Source organism: Tigriopus californicus, chromosome 7 (assembly GCF_007210705.1).
Source record: "Tigriopus californicus strain San Diego chromosome 7, Tcal_SD_v2.1, whole genome shotgun sequence".
NCBI classification, from domain to species: Eukaryota; Metazoa; Arthropoda; class Copepoda; order Harpacticoida; family Harpacticidae; genus Tigriopus; species Tigriopus californicus.
This window is the reverse complement of record NC_081446.1, coordinates 238,074-256,408: the sequence shown is the minus strand read 5'-3', so window position 1 is coordinate 256,408 and position 18,335 is coordinate 238,074. Positions and strand designations below refer to the sequence as shown.

The following is an 18,335-nucleotide window of genomic DNA, read 5'->3' as shown; positions in this document are numbered from 1 at the left end:
TAACAAACTGACGATGAAGGAAATTGAGGCATATATGTTGATTCAATTCGAGCCCAAGCCATTTACGGTTAGGGAACGTTTCCATTTTTGGAGTCAAATGGGAAGAAAGCCAGGGAGACAATTCATGAGTTAGCTACCCGCATCCGCCAAGGGCAGCAACGTGTGATTTTTCATCAATCAAGAACCCACAGGATGAAGCGCTGAGAAAAGATTCATGTGTTCAGTGGACAACGAGGCCGTGCTTAAAGCGTTGTTCAAGGTCAAAGATGATGAGCTTACATTTACCAGAGCTGTAGAAATAGCCTTAGATGTTGAAGGAGCTGCCCAAGCCGCAAAAGAAACTGTCCATGGGAAGTCGGCAAAACCCGTGTACAAACTAGCCAAAAAGAAGCCGAAAACCCCGTCAAGAAAGGCAATACCGCAACCAAGTGCTATAGGTGCAATCGGACGAATCACAAACCAGTGAGTGCCGCTTCAAGGAAACGGAATGTCATTTCTGTCATTTAAAAAACATTTAGCCAATGCATGTCGAAAAAGAAAAGAGACAGAAAAGCCAGACAAGGACCAATAGGACACATTGAAATCGTGGCTACAACAAATGCCCAAAGAAGTGCCAGCACTCAATTGATCCAACCACTATTGTTTGAGCAAGTTCGGAAGTGAACTTTGAGATCGACACAGGAGTGGGACAAAATTTCATGTCCGAGCAGTTTGGAAAGAGTTGGGATCCCCTAAACTGAAGAAAAGTCATCAGCAGTACCAATCCGCCAGCAAGCACCAACTACCAGTTCAAGGAGTGGTGAAACTTGGAAGTTCAGCTTGAAAATCGTGCCAATAGAGCGGCGTATGAATTGGATTTCTATGTAACCCGGGTACCCAGTTCAAATCTGATTGGAAGGGAAGAATCCGTAGATTGAATTTGTCGATTGAAAAATGTTGTTTTCAAGAGCTGAGCAAGGAGAGGTCATCAACGCCGTGTTTGACCACTTACAGGCCGATACTGTTTTGCAAAAAACTATGTCAAGAAGCTTGCCAAGAGTTTCCCGATTTATTCAAATCAGGGTTTGGATTACTGAAGAATTTTGAGTTGGAAATTACAGTTTATTGAAAAGCAAACCAGTATTTTGTAGGCCAAGAACACTGTTTTGCAAAAACTATGTCAAGAAGCTTGCCAAGAGTTTCCCGATTTATTCAAATCAGGGTTTGGATTACTCAAGAATTTTGAGTTGGAAATACAGTTTATTGAAAAGGCAAAACCAGTATTTTGTAGGCCAAGAACAACTGTTTTGCAAAAACTATGTCAAGAAGCTTGCCAAGAGTTTCCCGATTTATTCAAACCAGGGTTTGGATTACTGAAGAATTTGAGTTGGAAATACAGTTTATTGAAAAGCAAAAACAGTATTTTTGTAGGCCAAGAACAGTTCCATTGCAATTCAGAGACTTGCAGAATGGCTTACGAAAGAGGGTATCAAAAAGAAGTCTGGAAAAAGAACCCAATTCTCCGAGTTTGGTACGCCGGTGGTACTAAAAAGTCAAAAACTGATGGAAGTCTGGCCAACGCATCCGAGTTATGGAGATTACTCAGTTACTGTAAATCCTCAGTTGGTGGATCACCCGTCATCCCATCCCGACTCCAGAGGAGTTGATGCGGAAACTATCCGGCAGGATACGGATTCACGAAAATTGATCTTAGCAGACGCTTATAACCAGATTGCATTGGACCAGAGAGTCATAAATACCTCCACTTTACGAACAATAAATATCTAGTCAACAGCCACCTACATGGCACAGTCGGTAGTAGCCGCATCCAGGCGGAAGAACTTCCACTAAATGACTGAGGACGCCAATGCGGAACTTGGGCCCAGAAGAGACGTGATGCGTGCGGAATGGCCGTGGTTGCAGCGAGATGGCCGTGGTCACAGCAAGAGCGTGATGCGCGCGGAAGACCCGTGGTTGCAGTGACCCGCCCGTGGGTGCAGCGGAAGGTCCGTGGATGCAGCGGTGACTAGACCAGGTTGACCGTGGGGTGTCCGAGGCGCTGGGGGAGACATCAATGCCTTGATGGTTGGGGAGGACCGGTGGACGTGGTGACCCAGATGGAGGATGGATTCAAGTCAAACCCTACAACATCTAGTCAATCCTTCTAGTCACCAAATCAAACAACTCTAGTCATCTATATTTCATTTGTTTCATGTCCATGTTTCTTTAGTCAATTGCATGTAACTCTAGTCATTCCCACCAAATCTTCTGTGATATTTTTGTGCTGTCCCCCTGTTGTCAACCCTGCCCTCCCTCCTCTCCCCGGGAAGGGAGATGTTATATTCTAGTCACCGATACCGATTTCCATTTATGCTTTACTCCTTCTCTCGCCATCACAATTGCCATAGTCTTTTTCCCTCTGTATAAATACCTACACTTACGAACAATAAATATCTAGTCAGCAGCCACCATCCGGTAATCATACAGTCATAAAGAACTTTGAATGATCAGTAGAGCGGGTAATAACATTTAATTTAAATGAAAAAAATATTTTTTTATATTTTGGCCAATTTCTCAAAAAGTAAATATATTGACGTTTTCAGCTCCTTGAGAAACATTTTGGCCCATTTTTGTGATATTAAGATGCCAACCTTGAATCCAACAATTATGACTTTTATCTTGAGAGCTATTTTTGATTGTGTGTGCAGCCAACTCCAGTGATGCAGTTTGTACCGGTATTGTTTTTTTAGAGTCAGCCATCATTCTGCGTGCACACGGGTGGTCCTACAGAAAGTAAAATTGCATTGACCGATCAAAGTCAAGTTGGTAGCACTAAGGTGCATGGTACACACAAACATAGACAACTAACGGAAGATGCAAGTCCCCCTAAGTAGGTTTTGATTCAAATCTCCATGGCGTCAAGCAGAAGTAAGGCGGTGTTGACGGCCACCAAGCTCAAGTGCCTAAGTGAATTCAACAAGAGGAATGAACACCCATTCACCTTCATCTCGGCCAGGACTTCAAACGTCTTATGCAAATACTGTGAGAGCACTTTTTCTGGTGGGCAAAAGGAGTTATTCCGACAACACATTAAGAATTCTAAGCACCCAGCCAACAAGGTATTGAAAAAGAAGCGCACAGATACTCAGGCACTTTTGACTGAAGTGATTCCCCCTCAATTGTAAAAAGACAAGGGTTGATATGGTAGGAGAGGACCTGTGTGGAGGTTTCCTGGCCGCTGGAATTCCCATCAAGAAGCTTGAAAACCCTGTTTTCAGGGAAGTACTCGAATCTAACTTGGGTATCAAATTGCAACATGAAAAACTCTTCAGGATCAAACACATCCCTAAGTGCTATAAGGGCATCATGGAGTGCATCAAGGAGGATTTGAAGGAGGGACCAGCCTGGGTCAGTGCTGATTGCTCCAGGGATGCCTTCCTTAGGGAGAGAAGTGGCAAACATGATTGTTGGAATCCTTGATGGCAAGCAATACTGCAAGCCACATCTGATTCATGTTGAATATCTGGACAAGGCACATTCTGCTTCAATGGCGCGTACCATCAATGAGGCTCTCAGGAAGTTGGATCCTCAGCTTGACGTAACAAGAGCCAGGATCTTTGTGAGTGACGTAGCGCCATACATGTTGAAGTCTGGGCGAGACCTCAAGATTTTCTATCCCAAGCTGCATCATCTAACTTGTCTCTGTCATGGGTTGCATTTAATCTGCCATCTAGACACAGGGTTTTTCCAGACGTCAATTGGCTCATTTCAACAATGAAGCTGGTTGTTCTTCCTAAGGCCCCAACTCATCAAGCCACTTACAAGGAGCGCTGCCCAAACATTCAGTTGCCCCAGAGCCTTGCCTAACTCTTAGGGCACCTGGGTTGATGCAGCGTCCTTCTACGCCAAGCACCTCAGTGAGCTTGAACCTGTCATTAACAGCTTTGGCAACAAAGCTGCCAGGAACATTTCAGAGGTCAAGGCCTTAATGGCTAAGGACAGCTAGTAGGCGGATTTGGCCTTTATTGAGACACACTTGTCCGTCCTTGCCACATCCATCACTCAGCTTGAGGAGGCTGGGCTGACTCTACACAACTCCCTTGCTATTGTCTCCATGACTCAAGACAAGATTAAGAGCATTCCAGGATCCAAAGGCAACATTTTTAAGGAGAAATTGGTGAGAGTTCTGGCAAAGAACCCTGGGCTCAAGACGTTGAAGGAAGTGGATTTGGTGATCCAGGGGCAACTACAGACCTAAAGCGTCTTACATGAAGCTTTGTGTAAATCGGAATACTTTATTATGCAACTTTGTAGAACATGTTAACTCCATCCGAGCATGAGCTCATAATCATGTGAGCAGGAGCTACACAGCCCCCCGTAAGAATACCAAATAACCGGAAGGAAAAACAGAAACAAAAGCAAGACGACATTAGCCTGAAAAGGAACCACATTTTTGACAAATCTTCTGGAGCGGGTAGAAACCTTGCCAGAGAAAGCATCGTTCCTTGTATAAGCTGGTTTCAACCAATCAATACTAACAGTTGTTTTTCTGTTTTTGACGAGAATGGTGAAAGTTTTGCCATTTCTCTTGATGACCTTGAATGGGCCCATATAAAGTTGAGCGAACGAGGACCAAATCTTGTCCACCCTCAACCAAACGTGCGAGCATGACTTGAGATTAGTCGGAATAAATGTAGGTTTTTGGCCATGAAAGGCTGTGGGAGGGGGCACATAACTTCGGAGGGACTGAAACACGTCCTGAAACGTCTTGCCAGGAAAATTGTGTTCAACAGTGGTATCACACATCACACCAGGTACCCTCAAACTGGTACCATACACCAGCTGAGCCGGCGAAAATTCCAAGTCTTCCTTAGGGGCAGTCCGAATACCTAGAAGCACCCATGGTAATTGGTGATACCAATCACACCCTGCCTGCCGGGCACGAAGCGACTCCTTCAACTGGCGATGCAGTCTCTCAACCATGCCATTTGACTGCGGATGATACGCCGTCGTATGCTGGATTTGAATCCCCAAGAAAGTAGACAGTCTTTCCCACAAGGAGGAAGTGAACTGAGGGCCCTGATCTGAAATGATTGTCTGGGGTAAACCAAAACGGCTAACCCAACCGTTCAGTAAACCCCTGGCACACGTCTCAGCAGAGATATCGGGTAAGGGGATGGCTTTTGGCCAGCGAGAAAACTGATCGACTACGGGTCAAAAGGTAACGTGCACCTTAGGAGACCTCAAGTGGACCCACTAAATCCACGTGAATCACCTTAAAACGAGCTGATGGAACCTCGATATGTTCCACAGGGGCTTTGGTGTGCCGATGAATTTTGGCCTGCTGACATTTTTCGCACTCACGGACCCAAGCCGTCACATCCCAGGCCAGACCATGCCAAACGTACTATTTGGAAATCAAACGTCGAGATGCTCGTGTTCCCGGGTGTGAGGTAGCGTGGATTCCATGGAACACATCTCTACGACAGGCCAAGGGAATCCACGGCCTGGCTCGGCCGCACGACACATCACAAAGAACGGGCACTCCCGGCGCTAATTCCACATCAGCCCACGTCAAGCCGGTGTGGGCTGAGCGAACAAGTGCCAACTCAGGGTCACGTAGTTGAGCCTGTTGAATGGAATGCGGGTTGATCCCTGACACGTTTGAAGCTATGGCACCAATACGAGAGAGACAATCCGCCACAACATTGAGTTTTCGACCGATATCCGGCACATTTCAGGAAAATCCAGAGATGTATAAAACATGTCGTTGTTGACGGTTATTCCAGGGGTTGGAGGTTTCGGAGAAAGCAAATGTGAGGGGTTTGTGGTCTGTAAAAATGGTCAAATTTGGCCCCTCAACGAAATGGCGAAAATGGCGGATCGCCAAATAGATTGCCAATAGTTCCAAGTCATACGTTGAGTGTTTTTTTTTCAGGATCTCTCAACTTCCGAGAAAAGAAAGCCAAAGGATACCAGTCACCCTTAACGAATTGTTCAAGGACAGCTCCCACTGCCTTCTCAGAAGCGTCGGTGGTGAGAGCTAGTAGGGCAGAGGTAACGGGGAAGCTATGACCCCGAACTTGTTCTTACCGGTTGTTAAGATTTCCACGCAGCATGGCTGAACCAAAAACTGAGTCGCCTCAGGGCTCATTAGAAGCTTCGTCTGTTTCCGCTGTGGCTATCAAGCTTCCTTCGTTTTGGACTGCTCAACCCAAAGTATGGTTCGCTCAAGCTGAATCCCAATTCATTCTTAGAGGCATTTCGTCAGAGGATACTCGTTATCATCACGTCGGGGTCACCAATAAAGCGTCTTACATGAAGCTTTGTGTAAATCGGAATACTTTATTATGCAACATCGTAGAACATGTTAACTCCATCTGAGCATGAGCTCATAATCATGTGAGCAGGAGCTACAGACCCTTCCGGCTGGCATTGAACCTACCACTGTTGCTGCCCTCAAATTTTGTCCTATGGTCTCAGTTGATGTTGAGTGCTCCATAGCCAGTTCAAACATTTATTTTTGGACCGCCAGCAGGGTTTTAAAGAGGATAATTTGGCACAAACTGTGAGTGCAAACTATTACTTCTCTTGTAGTCAATAAACACAAAAGAGTCTGGCCTGTTTACACATTTCGTTATTATGTATTTTTAAAATATTTGCAGCTTTTTCGACTAAATTTAATTTAAATATTTGGTCATTTTTAGTGAAATGTTTTTACCCGCCCTAATGCTCAGTAACCCAAGTTCTCAAGTGCATTTGCGACCATTGTGTTCAATAATCAGTGTTGCAGGACCATGTCAAGGTCGCAATTGCTACTCAGGCCTGGCAGATCCAATCCAGGAGCTCCAACTGTATGTACTATTCTATGTATTGTGTTTTGGAGAGTAGAACCACAATAATTTGCAAACACCAAAGTGAAAAGATCAGTGTAAGGACATCAAAGTGCGAATTACGTTATTCCTTTGAAATTGAGACAATCATACTGAACCTATGTGACTATGAAATTGCTTTTCCCTATCTGTCCTAACAACGCATTTTTACTGGAAATAGAAGCCTTCACTAAGGACATTGGTCATAAGTTACAATTGGAAAAAAACACTTTTTGTGTTTGCTAAATGTTAACTACATTGTCACCATCTAACATATTCATATTTGTAATGTTATGATAAAAGGTTGCAATAATGTAATTGTAGTTGACTACAGGATTGACAATCATGTTCTAAGGTTATGAATGAATGTTCTCACAATTCAGTATTAAAGTTAAAGCTTGTTTCAGATCTAAATCAACATGTACAAATGGTAAATCTATATTGTTTAATAATAAAACACAGTTTTCATAATTGTGCACGATTATCATCAAATATTGGAAATCCAACCATGAATTGGTTGTATCAGGGAGCACTGGTTGAACATCAGTCACATTTGTGTGCAAGTAAGTATCACATGGGAATGTAGAACACTTTCAAATTGAAAGTCTTGGTCATAATAGAGGGATGGGCGGCAGGAACATTGTTGAACGCGAACTTCAGAGGGAAAATCTAACTAGTTGATTGTGCTGATGTGAAGCAAGCATCGACAGGGCAAGTAGTCCGGTGCTTAACTTGCCCAAGTAGGAACTTGCCCCAACTTGGGTTTGTACCAAGGGGGGCGCGTTCTTTTCAGGCTGCTTTGGCTGCTCAGTGGGCTGGACTCTTCAAATTTCGGTAGGTGTCTTATTCGAGTTTAGCTGTTGATAACGCTGATGACGTCATGCTACATGGGCAAAACAAGCATTCAGTGCTCGAGAAGGACGCCAGAACTAGAGTAACAATTCAACGATGAATTCAACATGGTCCGAAGTTGTAGCGCGTTTGGATGCGTCAATCGGTGTCAAAACCAATCGAACAATTGGCTGTCCTTCCACTTTTTCCCATCTAATGTAGCGTCTCGAGATAAATGGATTAAGGCCGTATGAAGGAAGAACTTTCAGCCAACTCGTTCATCTTCACTAGCAAACATTTTAGGTAAGCCGTGTCTCATAATATAAATAATCATATTCAATTATAATCATCTTCAGAAGAAAGACTGGTCCTTTAGGATTTCTGGCTTGTATCACTTCAAGTCGTGGTCTTGTCAGCAATATGAAGAATGGAAATCTTCAACTTGAACATCTTTGCACCTACAAACTTCAGCAAGATCATTTGGAACAATTCTTTGCTGCAATAAGATTGAGAAATGGATGGAGTCTGAATCCAACACCAATGCAATTCCGGTTTGCGTTTAGAAAACTTCTTCTTAATGCTGTAAAACTCATTCCGTCTTCAAGTACCGGTAACTGTCTTCCTCAAGATGAAATTGTGCTATTATCTGTGGCCAACCGACCAACAAACATTGAAGTTGTGGAGTTGGAACGAAATGTTGAGCCATTGGATATGTAAGGTATTGTGGATGATCAACCGGTTCATGAGAGGGGCTGTAATGTTCAAAATTGTCAGTTTGCTCTTTGGCGATTGCATTTATTTGTTATGAAGTGCCAAGATGCCTTATTTGATTCGCAAGGAGATCCATGCAAGGAATCATCATTAATGAGATGCCAAAGCTACCCGCATGAAGAGTCTAGACTTCGAATAAAAACACCCATTGGGACAATGTATCGCCTTCTCTTACATTGCGAGAAAGTCTTTCACCAACACAAACATTCAGTTTCAACAAAAAACTTCGAGATACGGTTATTAGTAGAGGTGTCAATGAATTTGGATCAAACCTGTACGTTTCCAACTTTATCTCAAGACCAATTTGATACTGCAGACGGGATGGAAAATCATTACACCACTCTTATTCATCTAATTTCCCGGAAATACATTCATTTCCGCACTATAAAGTTGCTGAAAGATGCCACCAATCCTAAGAATATTGGAAACCACATGCATTGAATGAAATTTTTTCAAAATTTATGAATGTTTCAAGCAGCCAACTTGCAGGAATGACATGAGGTCATTTCGATTGCTTTTTTGTATGTATTGGTGGGTAGTCAGAAGATGAACGTTAACCTTTTGTTCTAAACTTAAAATATCATCGTCACTTGAATAAAACAGAAAACTAATACCTCGTGTTGATAACTTTTTTGTCAAGTTTTGTTACGTAAATTCTGGCCAATCCAGGCCTATACAGCTTCAATTGAACAAGCTTGGTGTCTTTGCAATTCATTTCAGTAGCTAAATAAGTCTTTTCCTAATTTTGAAACAAATAACTTGAACGGCAGTTCAAACAGTTTCAAATTAAAGTGAGATTTAAGCTACAATAGGTGAGACCTGATCTGAGAGCTGATTGTTGTCAATGCCATCTGTATTGTCACCTGGTTATCAATATACATATCAATTTAACCCTGTTTTATGCTTTCATTTTATTTATGTATTTACATTGCTGTCGTGACCTTAGGATAAATTACGGGACCATGATTTCAACCTGTGATCTGCTGATGAATAGTACCATTATGTTCGAGGAAAATCGTTTTCCATATATTCATGCTTGATTTGAACTCAAAAATAAGTACTATTTATTGCCAAAATTGAATTTCGGAAACCTATAGAAAAACCACCTATAGTTAACAAAGTGATCAATCTGGTGGCTAACGGTATAGTTCTTAGAAAAGTAAAACAGGCCTTCAATGAGAAATCAATATTAGGCAACATCTGAGGGGATTGGTAATAAAATAAGTGCTTGTATCCCTCATTTTGTCAAATGCTTATTATTCCAATCATCTTTTATTTATTGTGCATGAACCGAATTTTTAAATGGATTCAAAGCACAAAAGGTAGTTAGAGATATGATCGCTGGCATATTCATTTGGTCAGATATTGAAATCAAAATGCTTATTTGACAAACTATTATGATCGGGTGGTTTTATTTGTAGACAGTTCAAAGAAGAACTGTTTGTCATAAACTAAATGTGTCCCAAATTGTTTGGCAAGCTGTTTGACATAAATTTTCTTGCGTAGACGCGCCAAAGGATGCTTAATAAAGCACCTTTACAGAGCATTTTTGAACGCACACTATACATTGTGAGCACGAAAATCCCTTCTTCTGCCCATGTAGGCGTTTGGAGCGACATCTGGCGAATTGTAAGCCATAACATATAGAACGCGCCCCCCTTGCTTGGTTTGTACACAGACACTTGTGGGGAAAAGGGTGTAGCCAAACTTACGTGAGAAGTTTTATAACTGGGCAAATCAAATCGACTTATACAGGAAAAGCAATACAGTGCACCAACAGTGACGCAGCAACGTGGCTTTGGTTCAAGGACTGGTTTGCTTGTGGCAATCTGACTTTAACTAGGAACAAACAATCCCCATTTTGCGGTTTTCCTGAGCTAACTATCTGGGCTCGCTGCGTTAGCAGCGTATCCCTGCTAGGGTTAAGCTTGCCCAAGTTCTAGTACTTGCCCAAGCTTTGCTTGTAAACAAGTAGTACTTGGGTGTCTGTGATGACTTGCTACTTGCCCTTTTCCCATCAGTACTACTTAGTAGTTGATTGTTATTCCTCGATCTCCAAGGTTGCCCAGTTGTGCCGCTTTGGGTACATTGAGGTCAAAAAACGAGCTCTCACAATTGTGAGTGATCCAGAAATGATGTAAAGAATAAATAATGTTCAACGTGTTCAACCTATGGCAATCAAATTATTATGGATTTAAGTTACATTTCCAGGCAACATGCCTATCAAATAACTCATATCAACTCAGTTCATTTGCCACTTAAAAGTACATCTTGGAGGATGTTTTGAATGGTGGGTCTGAAAAATAAGCTGAGTTGGGACAGCTTGAAGAAGTCCTGTCTTCCATTGGAAAATAGTAACTTTTCAAACATGAATCAAGCCCAAAAATGAAGAGTGAAACAATTCCCGTTTACTATCTTCTAATAGCCCCGGTCTTGCTGTATTCAATACGAGATACCATTTTGCTTCCCTTGTTCATTGTTCTAAAATAATGGATTTGGGCACCATGAGTAGGCAGGATACTCAAAACGAATCGTTGTTGAGCATATCTTTTAGACAAATTTGCTTCCCCAAAAATTACTCATTATTATTCATTCTCTCTTACTTCATGAGAACATAAGAGCAACAAATAAAAGCTCAGCCAAGGTTTTCCAGGCAATCCATTCCAGTCTGTAACCAAAAAAATCTTCAAATTATGTTTCCACTTTGGAAAAGCTGATAATTCTCATATCAGAAGAACCAATTCCGATCCAAAGACAAACTCGCCAATCATCTCCAAAACCAACCCAAGCAGCAATTTTCCAAACCAATCTGCCTGATTTTCACCCTAAGTCTACATAGTCATGGAGTACTCCATGGTCTGGTAGACGTTACCCAGAATGAACATCCACTCATCACTTTTGCGCGTGTATTTTCATACCGTTTATAAAACGGACTTTTGTACCGGTTACCGTCCAAGTCCATAACTCTGAGGTACGAGCTTAAAAAACCAGGCCTCAGATGCTTTTTGCGGTGGAATGGAACACAAGGAATGAAGATCGCAACTTGCAAGCCGGCCAGCTTGATTTACATCAGTAATATCCTGTAAATGGGATAGGGGTGAGGATGCGAGCTGTTAATCACAAGTTTGTCACTTTAATGTGTTGACAATAGAATCTCCTGAATGCATCGTAACCCCAAGGTCGTTACACTACACTTAGTTTTGAAAATTGATTTGATCCTATCACTACTGATTATGCCTGAATTAGATATGGTCATCCAGGAACAGAGCAATGTTCTCGTCACCTTGTGGTTGGCCGCAATGACCTATAGTTTACGTGACCGTAATGTACCGCGACTTAATCCAGGAGCACAGAAGCCCTCGGATCCAAATAAACCCTGTCTCTCTTTGTAACACGCAATAGTGCCTAGTTTGTACTAGCTACTCGTTTCAAAACCCCAGATTAATCAGTCATTGCTATCAATTGCGGATTGAAGCCTCCTAGCAGTTACTCATCTCTGACTTACACGCCTAATGTGGTCAAGCTGTCCGGCTTCAGCTGTGGGCGAATAACAGTGGCATCGCACCGGCATCAACAGGCTTGCCATTTGGTGATACTCATGCCCAAATTTGACTAATTACAGGGTATTGCTCTGCGCCTAGGCCTGCCGATCAGATATCATCAAGTTTGACGTATTCAGTTGATTTGACCATTAAGTAATATCAATCATTATGGTATAACAGGGACCGGTACACGGTTAAAGAATTTCGCAATGAAGTGTAAGTTTATGAAGAATTTCATAACTGTATTCCTATGATTCTCAAATTTTATAGCAGAACTCTTGGCCCAGACTTGAGATAAACGTTATTCTCCACCGATTAGTTGGCGGTGCTCATTTTTAAATTTGTGGCAAAAGGTTAAAAGGTTTTGATAGAGACTTAGAGGGTTATTAATATCTTGTTAAGTTACGTTAGGTTAGGTTAGGTTTGATTAGGTCAGGTTAGGATTAAAAAAAGTAGCACCGCCAACTAATCGATGGAGAATAGCGGTTACCCAGACTTTAGCTCCACACACAAACCTGTCATACGACCTTTTGATCGATTGGATGTCATTTTTTGGAGGCACAAAAGTAGTGATAATCTGCGGATCTGCCCAAATGGCAAAAACTGCCATGGATCCATCCACGTCAAATAGGGTTGGGCTCGGAATCAACCAACATCTTACCCAAGACTTTAAGGCCTGTTTTTTCACCCGGGTCAATTAAACACCATCATATTGTTGATATATATATATATATATTAGAGTGTTTTCTAAGAATTAGTCCCATTTGGGATGATGATTATCCTTCCATGATAACTTCATCCATTATTAGTGTGCATTCCATTTGGGTCCATCTTTCATTTTGGGGCGTTTTACCCTGGCTCATGCTCACGCTTTTCGATTGAACTTTACGACTCGGATATGAATGCTGATTTTTCAAATTTATATGGGCCGGGAGGAATTGGGGGGCTGGCTTCCAAGCTGGCAAGCCTGCTGACGAAACGCTTCATAAATTCGAGGCACCCAAACAGACACACACACGAGGTTGGAGGTTGGCCTCGTTCGTCTGGTCGGGATTGCACCACGCTGAGACACCGTCACCGGAACCTCTGATCTCGTTGATCCCGGGTGCGATTCAATCGACGATTGGATCCGCGTGCAGAGCAGATCCATCTATCCATCCATCGTTCCATCGTCGGGACTGGGGACCATGGCTGTGGTGCGCACACACTTTGATAACAACGCCGAAGTGGGCGTGTTTTCCAAATTAACCAATGCTTACTGTCTGGTGGGCATTGGGGGCTCAGAGAATTTCTATTCCACCTTCGAGGCTGAATTAGACGAGGTCATTCCCGTGGTGCACGCCAGCGTGGGTGGCTGCCGCATCCTGGGCCGTTTAACGGCCGGCAATCGCCACGGTCTGATCGTGCCCAACAGCACGACGGATCAGGAATTGCAGCAGCTTCGCAACTCGCTGCCCGATTCGGTCAAGGTCAAGCGCATCGAGGAACGCCTCTCGGCCTTGGGCAACGTGGTGGCCTGCAACGACTACGTGGCCTTGGTTCATCCGGATCTGGACCGCGAGACCGAGGAGATCCTGGCCGACACGCTCCAAGTGGAGGTGTTCCGACAGACCGTGGCCGGCAACGTGCTCGTGGGCTCGTATTGCACCCTGTCCAATCAGGGCGGATTGGTCCATCCTCGCACTTCCACCACCGATCAAGATGAGTTGGCCTCACTCCTACAGGTAAGGAAGGCTACAAGCCCACCCATGAGGCATCTACGTATGTAGGTGTGCGAGTAGGTAGGCCTGTTGGTATGCGGGTATGCCTGCGAAGCTAGCTGTACTCACCTTTTGAGCGGCGGGTATCTCCATGGAACAAGTATGAGGCAGGCCCCACGCCACTAGCCGCCCCATGGGTTAGACCATATCATCCCATGTTGTTCACGTGGAATGGAGCCGCCCAAGTTACCCACCCACCACTGTACTTTTGAGTTAGGTAATCCTTCCAACGAATGCCAGGCCTCTATTGTTGTTGTGCCAGTCCTTATCAGTCAGTAATAACCGTAATATAATAGTGAATGGTGAGGAACCCTCGCTGTGGGACGGAGAAATTCGACCCCTCATTGATTCATAGGCCTCATCGCTCTTTCTCTGGCTTTTATTCTAGATCCCGTTGGTGGCCGGGACGGTCAATCGGGGTTCGGATGTGATAGGTGCGGGCATGGTGGTGAATGATTGGACGGCCTTTTGCGGCCAAGAGACCACTTCCACCGAGATCTCGGTCATCGAGTCCGTGTTCAAGCTGAACGAGGGCCAACCCTCGGCCATCACGCAGCAAATGCGAGCCTCGCTCATCGAGTCCATGACATGAGAGGCCAGACATGGAACCTTCATCCGATATCACTCTATATTTGTAAAGCTCGCAGATTTGAAATCAATACACACACTCCCCGGACTCTCATATGCTGTCTGTCGCGCTCTTAGCTTGAGGTGGGTCAGCTTTGAAACAACTGTGGGCAGGCTACAACTGGGTGTGAAATGTTAGATCGAACCCAGTCCTCAACGTCGCAAATAGAATAGAGAAAATGAAAGGTTTTTTAAAAGTAAAATGTTGATTGGAAAACATCGGACTGGCGTGGACTGGCTGACACCAAATCAATGAGCGAGCCCTCTTGCGGCCAGAGGATATCTTTCGACCGCATAACAATTGCATTTGTTGTGTGCCCTTTCCTGACTTTGAGAATGTCACAGACAGTTCAGTTTTGACACCAACGTTCAATTGACCTGAAATTGGCGCCTAGTACAATCGAAGGATCTGGCCAAGTAAATCTACCTGGCCAATTGTCTTGCCAAAGTTAGGCTTCAAGGACTTCATTTGTCGAGAGAATCAAAGTTATACATTTAAGACGACATGCAATTCTTAGTTTCGCCCCACTCGGAATCTGCTATATTAACTAGCCTTTAACCAGAAAGTTACTGAAATAGCTTTACAGTGAACCACCTGGCACGTTAATGTTAACAACGTGACTGACCTTTGCTTACCACGATCTCAATGTTTGACCTCATTCATACATTTTGAAAAGAGACTCAGAGCAGAGGGAATCGGACCCAAAAAGAATCAAAGTTGAGGGAAAACCTTTGTTAAGACTGTTCGTGCATGCCTTCGTTAAACCATTGGGCGTTCGAGCTTTACTTAATTCCCCACTGACATATCCAAGGTCTTGACAAAAACGAAGACATTCATTGGTCGATCGACGGATCAAGACAAATATGATTTTTTTTCCCAATCACACGGGCAACAATATAAACAACACTAGTTTTCAGGTTTATCTGACGAACCAAGTTTTTAAGGGAGTTGAGAGTTTGACGTGTGGCTGACTAATGCCATTCCTCGCGGAAATGGGGACTCTCTCAAAGTCTCCATGGCATCAATGGTGTCCTCAGCCAGCTACCCCATGGTCATCTGGAACACCTTTTGGGTGGCTTAGGTGGCACATACAATTAACCAAGAACATCATTTGTTCTGGAACTGATGGTTCCCCGTGACGAACCCGAGTTAAGGTCTTCATTGCTTTACTAGGGATCAAACGAGCCCATCGTAACATGAAATTATTGGTCAATCCGTTCCTAGCTTGCCCACCATTACCCCCTGCTTGTTCCAACAGTTCCATCGCATGTTTTTGTTCAACTCCTCGTTGGTGATATGTGATGTTGAGCAACTTCCCTTTAAATTTCTTGGCCGAGGATTTTCTTTCCAGATTTTCTTTCCCTAACACTAATATCTATGTCATCGGATGGGCTTGTATTTACAAGAATACATATCGAAAATTTCCATTGGGGAGCACACGAAATCGCGAATGCCCAAAAATACTTATTCAACCTGATTTTTCTTCTTCTTTTTCTTCTTCTTCTCTGAAGCCGTTGTCTGGGTGACAGCTTCGGGTTCGGGTTCGGGTTCCGCCTCCTGCTCCTTGGCCTTCTTCTTTTTCTTCTTCTCAGATTTGGGCGTCTCTGGAGCAACTGCCTCGGCCGGCTCCTCCTTTTTCTTCTTCTTGGAGGGCGGGGCCTGCTCGACGTCGGCCTCAGCTTCAGCCTCCCCGGCCTCCTCGGCCTTGCGCTTCTTCTTTTTCTTCTTCTTGGTCACGACCGTGAATTCGGACACTTCCTGGGCCACGGCTGCCATGGCTTCTTGCATGACCTCCAAGTTCTTCTTGGGCAGATCGCCGGTTTCGTAGAAATTCAGACGATCTTCCACCTGGGTCTTCAACTTCTCCCCAAAGATGGTAGTCGAATTCTCGGAGAAGCAATCGATACGCGACGCGATCGAGCACTTGTTGGCCAGATATCGAGAAATTCGGCCTTTGTTTTTGGTGCCCGCTTTGCCGATGAAGGAGGAGTGGAAAATTAATCCGTACTTGGGCGTGTTACCACGGGTTTTGAGCGCCCGGAAGAGCGCCTTCTCGGCCCCCAAGATCTGAACGGTGGAGGCCGGATATTTGGCCAGATTGGTGAGCGAACCCGCGTGGGAAATGAGACGGGCGGCCACGGTGTCACCGATGAGGGTGGCCAAATTGGGGGCCACTGAGCCCATCTTGGAGCGGAGGTAATGGGTGAGCTCGGCCCGGTAATCGGCCAAACCGATGACGCGGTTAGCGAATAGGTCAATGTTCAAGAGATCAATGGGCGAGATGTCCATGCCCATGGAGGATTTGCTGGCGTCCACGATGGCCTTGGCTTTGGCCGAGTCCATGACGATCTCTTCCAAGGCTTGGAGGATGTTGTCGGGCAACTCTTTCCGGTTCTTGATCACTTTCACGCAACGGGCGAATAACAGATTCTCGGGCACAATCTTGATGAGTTCGGGAAAGTGGTACGAGTACCACTCGCGAATCCGCATGGCAAACGTGTTCACGTCCTTATCCAGTTGATCCAAGAGCGCAATAGCCTAATAATGCAAATACAACAAGGTCAGTTCGTACTAATGCGGTGATTCGGAACGAGTTAAACATACCCATGAAAGCGAGTCAGGGCAGAACAAGGGATGAGCCCCGATCCTTCCTATCTTACCTGGATGATCATGTTGTCCGACTTGTGGACGTTGAACTTGACCTTGGCACGCGAGTAGGAGTGGCCCAGGCCCAGTTGGGCTTTGGAACTGGCCTCGTTGGTCAGACCTTTGACCAACTTGGCGAAATGGAAGCGGACTCCGCGCAGAATCTCGGCCGATCCGCCCACATGGGTCACCTTCAAGCCGTCCAATTCCTCGGCCAAAAAGGCGCCCAACTTGGGCTCCTGCATGCCCAACAACACCTTCTTGAGCTTCTTGGGTAGATTGGCCTGCCAGTACAAAGCTCGATATTAAAACTGCTATCTACTCATCAAAGGGGGTGGGGCTGGGGGTGGGGCTGGGGGTGGGGGGTTACCAGTCCCCAGTGCCCACCCATGGGTTTACCTGCAGGAAGATCTTGAGCTCCTCGGAGGCCATGCCTTCACTGATGGCATTGATGTTAGCCAAGGCTTCGGCCGCGCTCTTGAAGGGATAGAAGGCCACCAGATTGAGGATGCCATTGAAGGCCGACACATCGGATAAGGCTCGCGTCACTTCCGCCGTCAAACTGGCAATCTCCTCAAATTCCTTGACGGTGAAGAGGGCATAGCCCGAGGCGTGCTCGAACAACACGTGGCTGGGACAGCCCGACATGATGGATCTTCAGGATAAGAGCGGGCACGGGTGGGGAGGGGAGGGGGCACGCTACACCCGGCAGGCAGGGCTAACTACGGCGGGACTCCGGACCTGGGTCCAGCGGAAAACTCTCTGTCCAGCGGGCCGGGCTGAATGAAGTGGGATCTTCCGAGAACGAAGAACAGAGAAAGAAGGACCCCACGTGGGTCGGACGGTCGGACGATCGGTCGCTTAGTAGGCACAATGCTCTTTCTTGATGCGAGCTAGCTTGGGCTAGGATGAGGCTCACACGCTCACCGATGACCACGAGGAAATCCACGCACAACAAACCCGGGACAAGGAATAAGGCGAGCCATGAGGAAACCCAGCAATGGTCACGGCGGAATTCTAGGCATAAGAAGGTATGTATGATGCTTACAACGAAATTCATCTGACCTGAAAAGTTTGTCTACGTATCATCTTTATGCTGACAAGAGATTAAGTTGCTGTACCTATAATTAAATATTATTTTTCAATCATTTGGCATTTACACCTTGGTAAAACAGTGGCTGGAACCTGACCATTACGGATGTGATGTCCGGACACAAGTTATATTTTCCGGTCAAGGTCTAACTAACACCTTATTGTCTTTGGCCCAGCATCCCCTCAGAGTATTGGCGGTCACGCACCTTTGTTC

At 44.9% G+C, this 18,335-nt stretch overlaps 2 protein-coding genes across 2 annotated transcripts; one reads left to right on the top strand and one right to left on the bottom strand.

Moving 5' to 3' along the window:
- The first annotated feature begins 12,964 nt into the window (after window positions 1-12,964).
- LOC131883537 (eukaryotic translation initiation factor 6-like) lies at window positions 12,965-14,437 on the top strand. Its single transcript, XM_059231027.1, has 2 exons — window positions 12,965-13,719; window positions 14,144-14,437. Exons 1-2 carry the CDS (start codon window positions 13,183-13,185, stop codon window positions 14,345-14,347), a joined length of 741 nt encoding a protein of 246 aa, XP_059087010.1. The 5' UTR covers window positions 12,965-13,182; the 3' UTR covers window positions 14,348-14,437.
- A 1,326-nt stretch (window positions 14,438-15,763) lies between these two features.
- LOC131883534 (nucleolar protein 56-like) lies at window positions 15,764-17,968 on the bottom strand. The gene is made up of 3 exons (XM_059231024.1): window positions 17,429-17,968; window positions 17,044-17,313; window positions 15,764-16,921 (listed from the first exon to the last, which is right to left on the bottom strand). The coding sequence occupies exons 1-3, from the start codon at window positions 17,675-17,677 to the stop codon at window positions 15,848-15,850; spliced, it is 1,593 nt and encodes a 530-aa protein (XP_059087007.1). The 5' UTR covers window positions 17,678-17,968; the 3' UTR covers window positions 15,764-15,847.
- Window positions 17,969-18,335: the final 367 nt, after the last annotated feature.